The sequence below is a fragment of the Nipponia nippon genome, unplaced genomic scaffold, assembly GCF_047370975.1.
Source record: "Nipponia nippon isolate SJK-2023a ecotype South Korea unplaced genomic scaffold, ASM4737097v1 scaffold_4, whole genome shotgun sequence".
Lineage (NCBI taxonomy): Eukaryota > Metazoa > Chordata > Aves > Pelecaniformes > Threskiornithidae > Nipponia > Nipponia nippon.
In genome coordinates this window covers 63,321,725-63,341,998 of record NW_028262358.1, presented here as the reverse complement: position 1 = coordinate 63,341,998, position 20,274 = coordinate 63,321,725, and the positions used below count along the sequence as shown (strand labels likewise).

Genomic DNA, 20,274 nt, shown 5'->3' with positions numbered 1-20,274 from the left:
TGGTCAATGGCTGTCAAGATCTACCATCCACAGGGGTAGGTCTAAATGAACAATCGTCAGGCAAATTAAGGCTTGTCAGCTCTCAAAGGCCAAAGTGGAACATTCAAGTCTCTCCTAGAAGGCTAAAAAGGTACACGACATGCTGGCTAAATGACCTGTATTTCATTGCTGCAGCATTTCAATCTCTGCAACTAAAAACAACAGGCATTTTATAATTAGGCTAGGGAGTCTTTTCAAAGACTGGCCAACTGAAAATACCACTAGAATACAGAATAGCTGAGGTACAGAAATTAGTGGATTTGTCATTTTCTTTGCAGAGACAATCTCATGAACACACAGAAAACCCTCAAAGAAAACCTCCTTCTGTACTTTACGAACAAAAAAAAAAAAATTCTTACACATTCTATACTTTCTTGAAAAATACATATTCTTTACTGTCGAGCTTGTTACTGTGAATTTTATGGGGCGAAGGAAGAGGGAAAGGAAAGAACAGCCAAGCAAGCAAGGATTTGTTTTTCCATCTCTGTTGCCTGGAAATATTAAAAAACGTGCACTTAGTACAGTTAGTGTCTTTTAGATAATTGAATAAAAAGATTTATAAATTTTGTTTCTTCATTTAAATGTTTACAATACCTTTAGAAACGCCCAACAAATTTTTCGGAAACCACTTTCTTGAATTTGTACATCAGAGTTGGCTCTCACTTCATCCATACTTAGAAAATCGAGGATCTGAAAGTATTGGTAGGAATATAAATATATTTCTAATTAATATAAACTTCATGGTAATTAAAAAATACTGCTGAAAATACGCTAGATGCAATTCACTAAATTAAGCAGATTTCAATTTTAAGCAATTACAAAAACCGTACTTCTTCCACACAAGTATACAATTAGAAATAACAGATCCTTATGCATTTACCTGATGACTATTTATGACATGCTTTTAAAAAAGAACGTAAGGCTGGTCTTAAAAAACTATTCTTGCTTCCCTTCTCTCTCAATAGAAGAGGAAAATGTTCATGTGTAATTTTCATAAATCCTATATAGTTCACAAATCATATAGACCACTTTTTGGTATCTCCACTTAATTCTGTATCTTAAGGCTATGGTATTAACCCAATATAACTGAAAACAAAACACCTGACATCAGGCAAATATATATTGTTGAACAAACAGAAAATCATAACATGCAGAAATTTGATGTAAAATACTTAACCTTACCTCAAAAAACAGGATTACCCGAGGGCTTTCTTCAGTATTTTGAATAAAATAACTAAAACGCTCATTAAATATGACTTGCTCCTCCCACTCTGGAACTGTTGATTTAGACTGTCTGAAGTCATATGGTTGCGTCATAATGGGAAGAATGTGCTCTATTTGTTCTTGTTCATAATAAGATGAAACTTTCCGCTTGCTGTTTAAAAATTTTCAAACAGTTACAATTGTTACGGTGCCTTAAAAAAACCAACTCAAACAAAACAGTATTTTCAATTCCTGAAAGCAAAGAAACTTAGAAGATACCATTTGTTTGATTTTAGAAAAAAAAAATTTCTAAACCCACCCAAAATTTAAGACAATTTGCAATGTATATAGAAATGCTACAGGCTGAAGTTCAAAATCCTAACAATCAAGTTACTGTTACCAAAATTATGCACAATGATTATGGTAGAGTCTACTGCTTAAACACTGTTAAAATTTGGTTTCCTGGAAAATTATGCATAATGACAGCAGAAATAAGTAACTGAAGCGACTAGAAATATGAAGAACCAGACTTAATTCCAGGATTTTAGAAGTTATTTTATAAAAAAGAAAAGGCAGGTACTATTTATGCTGCATGAGTTTTGCTTACTTATTCTAATCTTGGATTCTACATATTTTTGAGATTTAGGAAATTTTCTGTCTGGAAAGAATACAGAATGAACTGTGCTGTAAATATGGGCACTTTGAGAGCAATACAGCAGTGCAGAGCTTTTAAAAGTGCCAAGAAAAATACCACTTTAATTTACTGTAGGTATATATATGCATTATCATAGATGTAGAAACTAATGAATAACCTCGCAAGCTTAAAATTCAGCATTATTTTCATATTTAATTTTCTAGGGAAGAATCTATGTATTTAATCACTGATAATAGAAACAGTTTATCAAAACTCACCTATGATCCTTCTTGACATATAAGCCACTTCTCAGATCAACAACATGGATTTTAACCATGGGATGAGATACCAGGAGATCAGTTTTAAGTCGATCAGATCGATGGATATAAACTCCCAACACAAGATCATCATCAAAACCAAATTTAGACTGAGTTGAAATTTCTGAATTCTTCATTTCCTCATCATTTTCTGCAGCAACTTCTGTGTTTTCTTCTAGAAATAGGAACCAAGTAAAGAGGTTATTATGTTCCACTAGTGACAGTTTAAAGGAATAAAAATGCTCTGTATTGTCTTAGCAATCAATAGTAATGATATTTAATGTGTTCTTTATGTAATAGGTTAAAATAAAATTATCAAATTTGCAGCATTTTAAACATGTATGAACATACACATGAATATATATTAATTAATATAATCTATTCCTATTAACAAACATTTTTATTTAAATCAGCCTCAAAATTGGAAGAACAAAAATACAATTAAGTAACTAAAGAAACATAAGTAACTTCAACAGCTCAATCACTTCTATGTTACTACTATGGACAAATATTTCTGCAGCAGTGCAAAAAAAAAGAAAAGAAAAAAGACTTGGATAAAGCAGCAAAGCAGTACACTACTCTGACATTTTGTTGGCAGACCTTTTCTGGTTTTCTTTTTAACCTTCTTTGCTTTAGGTTTCTGTTTTTCCATGCTTTCCTCCAGTTTCTGTCCTTCTGATGTAAATAGTCTTTCCAATGACTGATTTTCATTGCCATCTTCTGCTGGATGATGCTGTAGCTCAGAAAGGGACATTGCACTGCAATGTAATGGATTACTGTCAGCAATTGCATTTTACTGCATATATGGATACAATTGCTCATTACCATTATTAATCCACCTGAAGTTTCCTCTTTAGTTCTGCAACTCATTATCTGTGTATCTTGAAAATGCAACACACACCCCCAACATCAGTGTCTTGCCTTTTTCATTTCTCTCCCCCCTTCATTTTCCCCTAATTTCCAGATAATTGCAGAACCATTCCTGTGAACAGAGCTAAGCTAATACTCTTCTGCTAGATCAGGACCATCACTCATCACTAAAAAACCATGCACAAAATTATCTTAAGTTAGTTAAGAGTGACTTCCACAGAAAATAAACATCAGATAGTAATGGAGGATATTTTTTTAAAAGGTTAAACAGAATCTGTGAGTTAAATATTAATCTTGACAGCATTTTGAAAAAGTATTTGGTAATATTTTTTCATAACAGAATCATCCAGTTCATCACTTAGAAAACACGTACAGTTTATCAGAAAGCTTCTGCCTATCTTAAAACAAAATGAAACATTTTGCTTAAGATTTACAGACACATGGTATACAGTTTATCATGGTACCTTGTTTCAGCTTCACTTAAAACTGCTACTTCTTTCTTCTTCTTCTTCTTTTTGCCCACTTCATTGTTCAATACAACTTCATGGCTTTGAACACTGGAGGTAAATTCAGACATCTGTTCTTTAAGTTTCATTCTTATTTTCTTTTTAATTGCATTTGCCTCATCCTCAGCCACATGCAGTTGATAGGCTCGAATTAGCTCTTCTTCCTCATCTAATTCAGTTACATTTCTCGCTTCAGTCAAGGAATTTTTAATCTTTCTATCACCTTCTTGATGAGATACATCTGTTTGTGATTTACTTTTTGTTTTCTTCTTTGGAAAATCATTAGTCTTTTTCTCAAAACTCTCCAATTTAGCTTCATATAAATCTTCCTCCTCATTAAATTGTTCTTGTAACAGTGATTTCTTTTTCTTCTTGTTAGACTTTGTTTGCTTGCTCTCCTCTCCACTAACAATATCATTGTTTATTTTCTCTGCAATTGAGGCTTTCTCTCTCAGTTTATTTTTTGTAAATCGGGGACTCTCTTCTTCAGGATTATATGTGTTGTTTATAATTGCTTCATCATTCACACTTTCCTTAGCTAGATCAATATTACTTCTAAAGGTGTCAAGCTATAAATGAAAAGAACATAAAACATACTTGTACTAAAAATTATGTTCTAAGGACATACACAGTACTTTATGTTATTTCTTTAGCAACATTACACAAAGTAAAAGGATATCAAAGATCTAGTTATTTTCTTGTTTAAATTTTAGAAGTCACAGATTGAAATGCAACAGAAAATTCACACTGAAAAAAAAACATTTTGCATTTGGGCATTTCATCCTCAATTTTGTTTCACTATGTTTTTTAATGACTTTTATGTATATCCAGTAAAAAAAAGACATCAACAAGTCTACTCCATAAACAGATGCCAATGCTTTAGACTATGGAAGACTTGAAGATTACATGCAGCACGAAATCAAGTATTTTCATCTATTTAAAATACATGTTAGAGACAGGCTTCAGGCTCAGTTGTTTGTAGTCTCTTTTACTGAAAGTTGCTTGCCAAAGTTTGACAATGAAATTATATTAAAAAGTGCTAAAACTGAAAAACAGATTTCCATTAAGACTTTTTTTTTAAAAAAAGCATAAAGTTGAATAACCCCCCCTCCATTATTCTTAGTAGAATAACAAAGAGTTGATCTAAAAACCAAGTCTAGTAAAACCAGCTAAGATAAATTTCAGCTAATGCATTTGTCTGTGCACTCCTTCTGCCAATTTTTGGTGTTTTTTAGAAAACTCATTGTAAACTTTCCTCCCTCCTTCAGGTTTCTATTCCTGGTTACTAGAAGTTTGAACGCCCTATCCCTGGAAACATTCAAGGTCAGGTTGGAGGGGGCTTTGAGAAACCTGATCTAGTTGAAGATGTCCCTGCTCATTGCAGGGGAGTTGGACTAGAGGATCTTTAAAGGTCCTTTCCAATCCAAACCATGCTATGATAACTCCAAACAACGCAGCAAGTAACTAAGGCTTAATTCTGTAAGAAGCTTGACATACATATCTCTGTTCCTTGACGGAACTTCTATAAAGTCACTGAGGTTCATTTACTCTGTTGTCTTACATAAAACTCTGGAGAAACATTAGAAAGGACTTAAAAACATAAAGAAAGCAAATTAAAAAAAAAGTTGGAGAAAATATAAGTATCTGCACACAATCTTTTCTTTGCCAAGACCATCTTCCTCCCTCAGTAAACACAGGCATCTTCCCCTTCTAGCTGGGATACTTCTCCCAGTTATAGAATCATGTTTGCCTCAAACATTTTTACAAAAGGACAATATGTGTAATAAGTGATCACCAAAATGTACAAGATTATAAGAAGAAAAAAACAGAGAATGAAGTTGCAACAGCAATCATGCCTTGGAGGATGAATCTTGACTTAAAAATGCCCACCTGCATTAATATTCCATGACTAGAAAGAAGAGAACACTCAATGTACAAGTCATCTGCCTCCATACTGTATGCCCTCAATTATGTGAGCCTGATAGCCTTCATCACTATCATGTTTTATTCACATCTGACATTTGAAGAGAGAATATGGAGAGCAAGGAAAGTATTATAAGTACTGAAGAAGGAGAAGGGAAGAAAAAGAAAGGAAAGTTTGAAGTGCATAAGTAAAAACACAGAAGAGAAAAAATCAAGGAATTTTATTATTTGTACAGGAAAATTATCAAATAAAAGCAGTGTCACAAGAAATATACACCAAGACAAAATTTAACACAGAAATAGAAGCTGATGTCTGAAACTAGAGACAAAGCTTAAAAATGCACTAACTAGACTTACTAATGCTACATATTAAACAACACTGTCCTATTAAAGTATGAGTTAAAAACAAAATCATCTAGAATTTCATGCAAGTATGTTTATCTAATACATCAGAAAAAATCTGAAGCCATTCATATATCTTTTCAGTAGGTACCTTTATTTTTAGCATCCCATGTCTAAAAATAGTTTAAATTATCTCAATATCAAATCATGAAAAAACCTGTCTTTCACTTGCTTAAATAGACCAGTAACATCCTCTTTATTCATAAGTCAATGATTTAAGAGGATGTGGAAGATTTCATATAAATAACTTGAAATACAGAATAGAGGAAGGGAAATTAAAAAAATCAAAGCAACAAGCTTTATATAAAACTAAAAAAAAAAAAAAGCTTTCTAATAGATTGTCCACTTCCTTATCTGCATTTCTACAAATAGCTTTAACTGCAGAGTGTAAGGAATGAAGGTTAAAACACACTGGCAGTTAAGACCCAACTGCGACCAATAGCTAAGGTCACGCTGATTTTTGCCTTTGATAGAACATTAATCCATTAAGCCCGAGAAGTAGAATTCCGTAAGAAATCCTAAACAAAAAGCCCTCATCTTTGACCTGTTCAAGAGTTTCTAAAATAATTCTGATATTCAAAAATCATTTTCTCAAAGAAACCTACCTGTTGCAAAAACTTGCTTGAAATATTTACTAGAACTTGTTATTTGTTATGCCTACAAACAAAAAGATACATCCACAAGTGTGTGTCATGAATAGTAGCAGCACACACTCACTTAATTATAGCAAATTTACTCATAGAAAAAAAAATACAGAATATCCTCATAATGAAATAAACCACAATCTCAAACTACAGCAAATTCCAGGAACATGAATAGATACTGCAGGCAGCACACAAAGCTGTTTCAGCAGTTCAAACACAAACTCCTCAGATACATAGCCTGTATGGTTTTAACTCAGGCCACTTTTTCCACATGTTGTAATTACATGATGTAATTAAACAGAGATGAAAGATGGGAGAGAGTCACAAAACAATTAAGTAAAAGCCAAGCGGTTCATAAAAACCATCAGATCAGGTCTCAGGCAGAAGCAGGGATACTGGTATAGATTCTCTCTCTGAAATGCAGGACCGAGAGAGCTCAACTAAGAGCAATTGGCTGTATATAAATACACTTGAACTGAGTTAGAAAAAGCGGTTAGGCTGGAAAAGCAGCTCAGAGGATAGCCCTGTCTCTGGAGTAATTCCAGAGGGTTGCTGACCTGAACCTGACCTCCTCAGCTTAAAGCATGGAACAAATGAGAAGGCTTTTTTTCAAAACAGCTCCACAGCCACATTACACCGCCAGGGCTGAGGAAGCACTCTTCCCTGAGAACAGACCTGCTTGCACTCCTGGCTTGATAGGAGTGACAGATGGGCGCCAGCCAAGATGCACACAGGTGGGCTAGCACACAAGTTTCGTCCCACAATGAGCTAACCCCAGGTCACGTCACTTGCCATTCGTGTTCCAGAGCTGACAGCAGGGACAACGCCTAATGATCTTACTCCTTTTTAAAAAGGCTTCTCAAATATGGATGTGTGGAACCTGGAAACACATCAAGTGATTTTGCCCAGGGTATCTGGAAACTCAGATAACCACATTTACAGAGGTACCTGAACTTCTTCCCATAATACAGGCACACCTTGAAAAATTAGGAATGGACATTGCCAGCCCACTGAGGGGCTGATATGTACTGGTTGTAAAAGACCATTTACTGACAAGTGAATTGGTAATGAATGGACTTGTCATGATGGCTAGTTGGGTGGGATGTTTAAGAAAATTTGAATATACTAGGGAACCAATTTTACTGCCATTCCTCATATAAAACCACAAAACATAGATGCTCAAAGCTAGAAGAACTTTAATTTACAGATAGGATGGGCTTGGAGAAGTTTCACCGAATTTTAACAGAAAACATTGAGAAAATGTGTAGGTCAAGCATATAGTCAACTATTAGCAGTTCTCCTATTTTAAATATAAGAAACAAAGGGAAAAATAAAACAGTGGAAAGCTCAACAATTACTCAGCTTATGGAAAAAAATGGGCTATGAAACAGACCTGGGGAAAATTCTACAACCTCGAAGCTCTGCAGGCTGTGTTTTACATCTAAGACAGAAGCTAAAGTACTGAATTACAAGAAACCAGTTACCCAAAAGAATACAAGAATTTTCAAGCCTGGAGATTACCTGTACCCTCATGAAACTCCAGACTCCAACCCATCATCCAGGGCCTTACGAAGAATAGGAAGGAGCAGACTCAGTGAAGTAGGAAGTAAAAAGCTTCAAATGGATAAATCTGTTGCAGTCCTGCCTTGAATACAAAACCTTAGCTATCAATGCGTGCCCATCCCAATATTGTAAGCTTGTCAGACTACAGTCTAGGGAAGAAATTCTTGCCTCCATAAAGGGATCTTGCTTTTCACCTGGTAGAAAACTTCACTGACATTTTCCGAGTTAAACAGCCTCTTTTCCACCATGAAATTTAGATTGAACCAAACAAATTTAATCATTTTCACACTAACTTTAGACAGATGAATCTATCTGGGCATTGCTTAGTCTGAGGCTTGTCTCATTCTAACAACTTGTAATAGGAGGTACAACTGGTAAAAAATAAATATGGTGACTGTTAGCCCTGGAAGGGATACTAGCAAATTCACTTTCTGACTATGTCCGAATTGCTTGTTCTTTCAAGCCATGCCTTCAGGCCTCATACCCACTGCACCTGTGGCTATTGAACAACAAAGCAGACCTTTCAATGGCCACAGCTGACATCTATCTCCATCTCCGTTACAAGCTCCTCATTCCTATCAGTTGTCACTTCAAACTCATTCTGCTCTACTAACATCACCCCTTCCTCTTCCTGCTTCCCTTCTCTCCAGGCAGGCTCTCCAGGCAACAGGCACACAGAGCGGAGCACGCAAGTGGGCAGGCAACCTCCTTAAACGACAGAAGTGAGGGTAAGATCGCAGCAACCTCCTGCAGCTCCAGAACTCAGGTTTCAAGAAAACAGTAGACTATGATGGAAAAGGTTTTATTAATCTAACAAAGTCTATGTTCAGTAAAGACAAAAGAAAGAAGCAGACTGGAACATTTCCAGTGGAAGTATGATCTCAACCATGACCTGTTTCTGATCAAACCTGAGAGACCATTTATGGCAAGTGCGTGACACAAAGACAACCATCACTGATAAATTTCACGTTATTTCAAGACATGTGAAACTCTATACAGTTAAATAATATAAAGTGAAGAAAACTGGAACAAAACCAGCCAGCATCCTCCATCTACCTCCTCTTCCCCTCCCATACACATGTATTTCTTACAAAGAAATGACTGGTTATTTGCTGAAGCTTTTACAGAAATTTCTACTTGAATGCAACCAGCATGGAAAATACCAATCTGAGCTCTTGCAATTTTGCCACACTTTAAGGAAATATTCAAAAGGTCAGTATTAGGTTTCAACACATGTTCTCCTCAAGTTCTTAGTTTTTTGTGCTTTGATTGGTAAAAATCTATGGCTTTGACAAAACCATAAAGTTAGGCTTCCACACTGATCCTAAAAGCGCTTCTTAATTTGTGCGTATACCATTAACTTTTGATTGAGTTCACTGCGATTTTTAAGTCTTTCTAGGTAACTCCAAATCACTAGTGTTTTATATCAGAGACTTCTGGAATGGAAATCAGTTTTAAAACCAAAGTTTAAAATATTTATGAGTAATATGTAGTTGCATATGAACATACAATTATGTCCACAACAATACTTATACTTAAAAAGTACAGATTTAAAAACTCATGTTTCATCAAAAAAGTAAACCTAACCAAGGAAGAATTTAGTCTTGTATTTACACGTCAGCAAAAAAAAAGGGAAAAAAACCACCCTCTAACTCTTCTATGCTATATTTTAGACATCACATTGATTCTTTTTATAGACTATTGACTAAATACCATATACTTCAAGGAATGCAAAATTAAAAAAAATCCACACAAATATCAACTTCAAATCATCAATCTAAAGACAAAATTATGTTTCAGCATAACAATACTAAGTTTAATATAACTATTCCAAATATATATAACAAATACATGTAATATTCTGATATCATATAAAATACCACTCCTTTGTCTTAAATGAGTATTAAAGAACGGACACTCACTTCCAGCATCTGGTATGGATGCAATTGTAAGAGAAAAGACTGAAAATATAAAACCTAACAAGGGGAAAATAAAAAACCAGAACATTTGTCTTTTAAGCAAATTGCTTTCTTTTGAAATTCCAAACATTGTAAATCAATAATTGGTATATATAGGACTCATATTAAAAATTTATTCTTCTGTTCAGGAAAAAAGCTACAATATGAACCATAACTCAGAGGAATCTCTGAGGCTCTTTTAATGAGAGATATGCCACAAACAAAAATGTCATCTAACCATAAGGTCAGGGTAATAGAATCATTCCTAATCTGCAAGTCACGTGCCAAGGCCAAAATCTTCAAAGCCAATCTTTATACACGTGGACTGCCTAAGTAGACACGTAAACACGGGACCACTCAGACACAAAGCTCAGCACAAATGCAGAAATATGCTGATTACTGAGATCAAATTGAAAAAAAAAGTTTCAAATGTTGTTTAATATTGTTTGTAAATTCTTATACCAGGAATTTTTAGGTAATGGAATAAAGTTAATGATTATCTCTGATATTATAAATTCTCATCAGTTCTCAATTCACAGATGTATTACACAGATGTACCTGTATTACACAAATAGAGTACTCTCAAAATTAAATACTTTTACAGCCGTAATTCTACTAGCCCATCACTCAAACTCCCGCTAAAGTCAATAGTGAATTTGAAAATCTTAAAACTTTTCTGAAAAATGTGAATGGAAAAAAAGTATTGGCAGACTTTAAATGAGTGCATGCCTGCATGTTCTGCTTTCTTTTTACCAGTATTATATTCTATGTAATTTTGGCATACCTCTAAATTACAAGGATGCATTGCTGGTACACAAACAACAAATAAAAGCCACATCAAAAACAAAGGATATGTGCAGAAATACACTTTATACTTTATTTTTTAAAATGCTTACATCTTCTTTCTAAAATACATTTTCCTGATCTTTTTTCTATTAAGGAAGGCAACCAAACAAAGCTTGCCTGTGTTCAAACTCACCACAATGTTCTCTTGAGACTCAAACTTCTTTTTCTTTGATTTTTTTGTGTCTGTTAGGCCAGCATGACGTCTGAAGATTTCCTCAAAGCGGACTTTGGTTTTTGCCTTTGCCTCACTTTCAACTGCAAAGAGAAATCTAGAGTATGATTCACTAGCTCAATAATCACCATTGTTTAAAAAGTGCGTAATCATGCTTTAAAACTGCAAAGGACTAGAATTATTTTATCAGGGAAAGTTTACCAAGAAATTCACTTAGTATTCAGTTCAGAATTTCCACTGACAACATAAACCACACAAGGATAACTCAGCAACATTGTACAAACGCACCAGGCTACTACTTGTTGCTGAAGTTGGCACCGTCTACTCTGTTTCCTGAAGAAAGCGCATTTTGAAGGGCACGCACATCAGGACCAGCAGAAAACTTGGGCTAGCCAAAGCAGAGCGCAGATTATTGCCCTCGCTGTTTATGAATGGTAGCACACTGATAACAGAGGTGACACGCTGTCTCCAGGAGAAGCAGCAGGTCTGGGTTCTTACTGAGTCTGGAACCCAGAGGAGCACCACCCTGACACAGATCTGCAAGAGGCAGGAGCATGCACAGATCCGAAATCAGCTGGAGCTGAGAGCCCCTGCCTTTCTGTGAATCATGACACTGCGATCAGCAGCATTTCAACCCTTGAAGCAGTAGGTGTTCTAGCCCCCATGAGGTACTACTTAATTTGTAGCTAAAGAATTAAAAATGCAGTCTGGCACACCACTGAAAAAGGCTGTGGAATCCTCAGCTACAACATATTTACCATTGTAATTACAATTTTTACAAAAGCCCCCAAATTTAAAATAAAAAAATAAAAAAACCCCCAACACTTTGAAAATCAGCTATAAACATGGACTCAAAATGGACCCAACGCAGCATTAAAAAATTTATAGACAGAAGTAACTCCTATCATTTGCATCTAGTTCTGAATATAAAATATGTATTGGAAATCAAACACAAAGTATTTTTACCTGCTGGCATTTTCAGTCCTCAGTTAGAAGTGGCTCAACACACCAGCTGCTTCTTCCTCAGAATTCACCATTCTGTTTAAAGTAATTAACAACTTTCATTAACATAACTGGTCCATAGACTTTAACCTAACAATTGAATGCATGCTAATTAAGATCAAGGATGACTACAGGTCTTTTAAGGAAATATCTATTTCTAGACTATTTGTCTAAATTATTAGAAGTTCTCTGCCATCAAATCTCAGCTCAGGATTTTCAGCATCTATCCGATACTTGTTATTTGAGAGTAAATAAAAAGCCAACAGTACAGCAGTTTAATTAGCTATATATTTCTGGGCCATAGCCAAATACTTCAGTACTGTAGTCCTCCAGTCTTCTAAAAAAACCTACAGTTTATTTAAATAATAATGACCCATGAAGCCATTTATATTGAAGCCTTTCTAATTAGGTTCCTATCCTGACAGCATGATCAAGGAAGTCACATTGTAGCCAGCTGACAGCTTTCAATGCAAAGATTAATATCTGCCAGCAATCTAACTTTATTACAAATCTCTAAATATTTATGTTTACATAAGCAGTTGTATTTTACATAAAGCAGACAAGCAATTACATGAAACTCATTTCTCTAAAGAAAAAAATGTTAGGCCCTCCTGGTTGCGGAGAAAAGCCTACAAATGCAATCCAAACAAAGCTTGAAGGCAAATAAAAATATTACACAGCTTTATCTTTTCATCAAAAAAATTCAGAATGTTTTACAAAAAACTTTAATACAAAAAGCTGTTTTGTAAACAGTGGAACTAATGAAACCTAGCTTTCTATGAATGTGTTATGTTCCCCTTAGCCTTCCGTGCAATGAACTATCGTACCTATCTCCCTGATAGCCCATCGGGCAAGAGCTCCAAGTTCTCCCTAGGTAACACCTTCTGTTAGACACCACTAGCTCATGTTCACTGGACATGAGACTGGGCACCCAGACTACATCTATCCCAATAAATTAAGACATAGCAGTAAATACTGCCAGGCTATATTGGCTGCATTATCTTCGGCACCATTTTGGTCCAAACCACCTAACACTCACCCAAGCAATTCCTGGGTACAGTTTAGGAGTTAGTATGGACCGTTATTAATAGGCAGTTTGCATACAGCCGCTCTGATTTGGGGTTAAGAGAGTTTAATAGTGGGCCTCAACACTAAAAATCACTCCTGGGCACACATATTTTACCAGTATAGGAAACAGCCAAAGCTACACTTACATCCCCAAGCACCTGCACTACCGTACCCTCAGATGCCTCTCATCTCTCTTCCACAGTGTTACTGGCTTCTTCCCTGTCCCCCACAGGCTACATACTTTCAGGTCATTTCACATTTGTTACTTAGAGTAGTTTGGTCTGCTGGCTAGCCAAACCAAACCAAATTAAGAATAAAAAAAGGCAAAGTGTCAGAGTTGGTTTGGGATTACAGAGGTGCTGACTAGTCAGTGGCCAAGTGTCATTAGTTTATTTCATGTATTAAGCAAAGCATCTATACTAAGTATCCAACAATCTAAGGTTGTTTGAAATGAGCAAGGATGACCAGAAGGGACTTCATAGGAAAGAAAAAAAAAAAATGTTCTGTTCTTTAATATGCTTCATCATGTCACTGACAAGTTAGCTATGTTTTCACTAACTAAAATATGTTTTGACTCATAAAGCAAAGCTTTACTGTCACAACTAAAACAGTAACAGTTAAAAATAACACTTCTTACAAGAAATGTAAACAGAAAATATTATTGAAAAATAAACCTTCTTTTGCAATGTATACTTAGTTATACCAAAAGGCCATTTTAAAAGTACTACAGTTATTAAGTGCTGCTTTTCAAGCAGTCAGATTCACAATTGGCTAGAAAATACTTATAATTTGAGAGAATAGAAAATTAAATATAGTTATAAAATACAGCAGATTCTATCACTTTAATCATTCACTGAGGATTGCAGGAGCATGGAAAAGTCTCTTATGATTAGGCGAGTGATTTCAACCACCCGTCAGAAAAAATAACTACAAACAAGAAATGAAATGCTGAAGTGCTCTTAAATTTAAAACAAAAAATATGAGAGACAATATAGAACACAACAGCAAAATAAGTAAAGCGCATACCTGTTCCAATTTCCAATTATGGAAATAATTTTATAGTCAAAGGTTAAATAAATCACACCAGAAAAAAACTAGGTAAATTAATTTTGCAGATACTTTTGCTTATAATGGAACAAACACCTTTCCAAAGGCTAGGCTCACCTCATGTCTACCAGCACTCTCTGTAAAATGCATAGATGTGCCAAATTCACCAGTGAGTGCATCATTTTCTATTTACCCCTATTTATTCAGTAAAAGTCTATCCTCTTGTGGCAATAACATTAAAAGATAAAGTCCTCTAATCATAGTGCTATTATTTTATAAACATTCCCAATTTAGAATTACATGACCTTTGACATGGTGCATTAAAGCAACTATTAGACTCCTGTAAATATAGATCATTAATCAACAAGGGTAAGAACAAGGTTGTTTACTCAGTATAATCTCACCTTAAAATAGGAGAGATTTAATCTTACATCAAAGTTCAGCAACCACAGTGCCTCAATCTGAATAAAAGAAGTTATTACTAAGATTAGTCCTGTAAAATGCATTTTTGCCTGATCAGATTTGATCTCTTCCATGCTATTTAATATAAAGCAATCCAGGAACGACAAAAATACATACTTGGAACAGTGGCATATTCCAGCCATCAGGAATAACCAGGAAAACAAAATAATGAAGCCCAAACTTCCAAGAATTACTATATATCTTCCTGAAACTCATCTGATTTCGTCTCCTCTAATATTCCATCTGTATTTATAGATGTGATTCTACATTTAATTGTTGCTCTTTTCACAATATTTTACAATACCCACTGAGTTGCTATATTCTGCATCCATAATGTAGGAATTCTCTGTGCAAAACACACCACAAAGCCCACTATTTACGAAAAACACTTTCATTGATCACTAAAAAAAAATTTTTAAAAAATAAACCTATACTATAATGGAGCAGAACATATAGAATGCGTACTACACAATGGGAAGTGACAAATTTCCTACTAGTTAGGACCATTTAGGAAACCGAGTTGACAAAATATAATTGCACAGTTCAGGATTTTCACAAACTAAACCCCCCATTTTTCTTTTATTGCAAAAAGTGAATGTAATCTTCAGTGGCTGAAAACAAGTAGAACGTCAGGCCTTGCTGACTTCTCATCTTTTAGATGAGATCAGTCATCATAGTGGGAAATCTTGGGGTTTACTAGTAGGTTTCTAATTCAGCTATCTATAGGTATCACTACTTCGAGACTTGGAAAAGCTTTAACTCAGAATTATACAGCAAAAAAACACTGAGTTGAATCTGTACCTCTTCACTAATGATAAATGCGACATCAAAAAGCAATCTGGTTTGTTCATGAAAATTCAGTATTTAAGTTCAGAAAACTGACAGACAGCTTTATTATTACCATGTAAATACCTATGTACCTGCATATCAAATAAACACTACTAAAAGTGCAGTAGCTTTCTACCAGTTTACATGTGCCTGTAAAAACCTTGTGTTCGCACTGATTTAAAAGGATGTTTAAGAAAGCTGGTGCCACCCATCTGAGTTTTTTAATAGTAACGTATCAGAAAGCTTCAGTTTCAGAGTAACTGCTATTTTTTTCCCTGAGATTTGGCACCTTTTGTTCGTCAGAAGGTTGAAAACAGTCTCTGTCTGCGCTGATGGCAAAACTAGGGACTTCAGTTCTCTATAAGGAAATACAGCTGACTTTCATTGCTTACTACATTTTAAGTCTCTGCCTTATCTTAGATCATAATTGTGAAAATGAGTTCTCATCAAGAGAACACCCTAAGTATTTTTATTTCCAAAGTGGCATTTTGCTTTGCGTAGAGGAATAATGGTAAACAACAAAGATACAAAGGAACACTCCCAGCACGAGCCATAACCGGACTAACCCACGGGATTAATTGCATTTAATGTGCAGATGCACGTTCCTCGTGCGAGGGAGGCATCACCGCTTTGGGGCTTAACGTGTCAGGCATGGCGATGTGCTGTATTTTCACGTGCCGTGGGTATAAACTGACACGCAATCCCACCTGAGTAAACTACAAAGCTTGTAGCAAGAGGGGGAAAAATAAATAATCAAGGGATTACGGCTCCGCGCGGCATTGCTTCATGCCACCACGCTGCACCGAGACCAGAAGACGACAGCCGCGCTGGCCTCCCCAGGCCGCCAGTTCTGCCCGCCCCGGCAGCCAGCCCCGCCGCTAGGCTGAGCAACCACGCGAGGTGCGGGGCCCAGCTCCCGCTACTCCCCGCGCCGCCCGGGCCCGGGGCAGGGCTGCGGGGCAGAGCTGCAGGGCAGGGCTGCCCGCCGGCCGCCCGCCGCCCCCGGGGCCCCGCCGCCGGCCGGTCCCTGGGCGCCTCACACCGCCCGCGCGCGCCGCCGCCGCTGCCGCGCGCGCCAACGGCCGCGCCAGACCGCGTTCCGTAGCGGCTGCCAAGGCCCGGGCTGAGCCCCCCGCCCCAGGCGGGGGAAGGAGGCGGCGGCGGGAGAGGGGAGTGCCGGCACAAGGGAAGGGGAGCCGGGGGAGGGAGCAGCGGCGGGGAGGCGTGCCCCAGCCTACCCGCCTCTAGAGCCGCGCACTAGGGCGAGCGGCGGCAGCGCCCGGCGGGACCCCGGACGGCCGCCCGCGGCCTCCCCGCCCGCAGCGCGGGCCCTGCCTGAGCGGCCCCGCTCCCCGGCCCCGCGAGGGGAATCACTCACGTCCGCGTCCGTGGGAGGGCAGGGGAGGCGGCTGGCCGCGGCGCTGCCCTGCCTCCCGGCGGCAGTGGTCTCTCCCGCGCCCCCCCCTCGCAGCACCGCGCAGGTGGTTTTGCCGAAAACAATCGCAGCTGCCAAGGAAACAGCGCACGTGGCGCATGCGCGGAGGAGAGCGGGGGTGAGGAGGGGCAGGAACGAAGTAGCCGCCAGGCCCGCGCTTCACGCCGGGGCGGTTTAGGCAGCGCACCCCCCTGGGTTCGCCCTCCGGGAAGCGGCGGCGGCGGCGGCGGCGGCGGCGAGGAGCATGCGCGATGGGGCGGTGCGGCCTGAGGGAGGGCGCCTGCGCACCGGGGCGCTCGCAGATCGGCGGGTGTGGGCCGTCCTTGTGCGCATGCGCCGCCCCGCTCCCCTCGGACCGCTTTCCTGCGCTAGTGGGGGCGGGCAGTGGCTCTTCTCGGCCTTGGCGCCCTGAGGCGGCGGGAGCGGGGCTGGACCTGGCGATAAAAGGAGGGAAGCCGGCTGCCAGCCTCCCGGGCCGCTTGCGCGGGAGCTCCTGCCGCCCGTCTGCCGGCCTGGTGGCGCCGCTTCCCGGCGCTGCCGCCCTCCCCTCGCGGGGGCCTGCGAGGGGGGCCGGAGGCGCGGCGGTGCTGCCCGCCGCCAGGCCCGCCACAGGGTGCGGGCCGACGGTGTCTGGCGGAGCTGGGGGGGACGAGAGCCAAGAAAAGACACCTCGGAGTCGCCATCCCCGCAGAAAGGGGTTTGCTGGCGCAGAAAGGGAGCGGCTGCGGCCGCCTTCTCCCGCCGCCCCTACGTGACTGCGCGTGCAAAATGGCAGAGACCTGATCTAAAAGCGGTGCGTGTTGCGAAGGTGTCGTTGCAAAGACTCCGGCAACGTGTTCTACAAAACAAGAATGTCAGTAATTAGCTCAGCAGTACCTTGGCCTGGGTTCCAGGTCTGTTTGTAGTGTTGTTTTCCTCTCATGGATGATGGCTGGTTACAAAAAAGCTTCACTGAAAACCTGAAATTGGAATTTAGAAAAAAGACACTGAAAAGCTTTAGAAACAGGGGAGGCCTTCAGGGATGCTTAAGGGATCATCCGTTTAAAAAACTGAAAAGTATGGAATAGCTCTCAAGTTCAGACTTAAGAGTTGCTTGCAGAAGAATAAAGTCTCTGGGAAATGACCTCGGTTAAAGACAGGAGGGTGTCCGTCAAACGTTTGGAGTAGATGCAGTTTTTTGCAAATGGCAGCACAAATGGAAGTCCTGAAGCTATGCAGATACTCCAGAAATTTCTTTCCTGTCTGATTTAGTAGCTAATTTAAGCAGTGTTTTGTTTGTTTTTCTCTAGGAATAATAACTAATCATTACTGTCATGGAAGAACTATTTGTTCATGTCTTCTGTGTGAAAACTAATAAACAAAAATTGTAGATGTCAAAGTTCCTTCAAACACTAGAGGGCTCAAGAAATTCATGCAGGTTTTGGATGAACATGGCCATATCTTCTCAGAAGTAGAGTTGGTTAAAATTAGTCTTCATTTGGCAGTATGCTCTTTGTACAACCTAGAAGTGAGCTAATGCTTGTGATACTGTGATCATGACGTTCATGGTTCCCAAGCGTAGTGTCCCTCGAATTCTGCCAAGAGTTACACTGGCTGCCAGAAGAATACACATTCCGAAACCTTGTTTCCTTGTTTCTCAAGTATTATTAGTGACATACTATTATCTCTTTCTGGTACTTACCTGTCCTCTGCTTTCTCAAATGCTTACACTCACTCACCTGATAGGTAGGGGTATTTCTTCTTTCATAAGGCAGGTGTCCTGGATTGCCTTGGCATAACACAATTAAACAAAAGAAGGTAGCTCTTCAGCATTTCTTTAGCTGCTTTCTATCCCTAGTATATCTCTGTTCTTGCATATCTCCATCCTCAGTAGTACCCCAAACTCAGTTAAATAATGGCCTTGAACGACCTGATCTCACTTTGAAGTTGGCCTTGCATTGAACAGGAGATTGGACCAGATGATAACCAGAAATCCAGATGTCCCTTCTTGACTAAGCTGTATGGTTATGACAAGATTTGTTATGTTTATAATTAACATATAATTATATGACAGTTCTAGTGCTAGCTTTTACAGTAGCCAAGACACTTAAAATGGTCTCAGGGCTAGTCATAAGGTAGACATCCTAGTCAAAGGCCACCTTTATTTTAGTGTTGTGGTCCCAGCAAGTTGCAGCAAAGGATTAAAGCTTTATTCAAATTTTCAGTATAGGTAGGACAACTATGATGGATTCTGATCTAACTGTTAACAGGGACACCATTCCCAATTATAGCACACTCTATGTCTGTAGCCTAGCAGCAGTCAGAAAAAAAACCCATAGATTTTTTTGTACGCTGTGACTCTAATCCGAATTCTAGCCCCAACTCTCAGTGTAGAGAAAACGACAAAATGGTTCCCCAAGAGGCTACTGGTTTATGATAATTGTGATCTGTTGTCTCTGTTTGACTAGCCCTATGTTATCTCCTTGAGTTGTTCAGCATGCAGCAGAAAAGCTACCTCTTCAATACCTTCCTTTCTAAATGTCAATACCAATCCTAAGAACTTCAGTACGGTCAAGAGTCTAATAGGTCCATACCTAGCTCGTCAGCCGTGATCCGACCAATTGTCAAATCTAGATCTGAAATCTAGACATTTTCTTAAGAGTCCATTACAGGACAGTGACTGGTGAAGACAGACTCCCAGAAGCTTTCCATGCACCGTTTTGTACAGTTGTAACCTGAGGGCTCCCTTGCACAGTTTCACAGTTGCCTGGTATCATGCTGCATAAGCACCGTCCTCCCTTATAAAGATGAGCCTACACGTTGTGCACGTGCACAGATATTCTAGCGCAGCCTGCGGTGTGATCTCAACGGAGTCTTCATCCTAGCTGTTTGATACGTCTGTCTCTAGGGGACATTTTTATGGATCAGCATGTTTAGTCCTCTAACAGACTCATTGTCATGATATCAGCAAGAAAAAAATAAAAGAATTATGCTGCCGGGCCCTCCCATGGCCACACTGCTAGGCAGAGGGCTGTAGGGACAGGGTTTGAGGGTGTATGGTAGTACATCTACCATACAATAGAATCACTTGCTTACAGATGAGGGAAGAGCCTGGAATTAGAGTTACGCTTTTCAAGAGTAAGGGCTGAAGAGGGAGTCCTGCATCCTCAGAGGCTAGTGCAGATAACCTAACAACTGAAGCAAGGGGAATTTGAGGCAGGATTTTTGGAAGTTGAGAGTCGCTTGTTTTTGTTAATGTTTTGGTTAGTGTATGGTTGAGGTGGAAGGGACCGTCAAGCTAATGGTATTGCTTGACGCTGTGTGCCAGTAATTTAGGAAGGCGGCTTTCTGGAGCAGACTCATAGCTAATTAAGTG

General features: G+C 39.0%; 1 protein-coding gene across 11 annotated transcripts in view; it reads right to left on the bottom strand.

Moving 5' to 3' along the window:
• The window catches only part of AHI1 (Abelson helper integration site 1), a 127,083-nt gene extending 109,899 nt beyond the window's left edge, over nucleotides 1–17,184 (bottom strand). For 8 of the 11 annotated variants that reach the window (XR_015708079.1, XM_087774044.1, XM_087774046.1 and 5 more), the window contains exons 1-8: nucleotides 16,863–17,184; nucleotides 12,044–12,115; nucleotides 11,039–11,160; nucleotides 3,528–4,138; nucleotides 2,794–2,951; nucleotides 2,155–2,368; nucleotides 1,222–1,414; nucleotides 634–729 (exon numbers count right to left, since the gene is read on the bottom strand). Coding sequence is in view for 8 of the 11 variants with exons in the window: in XM_087774044.1 (XP_087630170.1) it covers nucleotides 634–729; nucleotides 1,222–1,414; nucleotides 2,155–2,368; nucleotides 2,794–2,951; nucleotides 3,528–4,138; nucleotides 11,039–11,160; nucleotides 12,044–12,053 (1,404 nt within the window). In the remaining 3 variants the exon portion in view is untranslated. The remainder of the gene's footprint in view (nucleotides 1–633; nucleotides 730–1,221; nucleotides 1,415–2,154; nucleotides 2,369–2,793; nucleotides 2,952–3,527; nucleotides 4,139–11,038; nucleotides 11,161–12,043; nucleotides 12,116–16,862) is intronic. The other 3 variants (XR_015708080.1, XR_015708081.1, XM_087774052.1) reach the window with 1 other exon arrangement.
• Nucleotides 17,185–20,274: the final 3,090 nt, after the last annotated feature.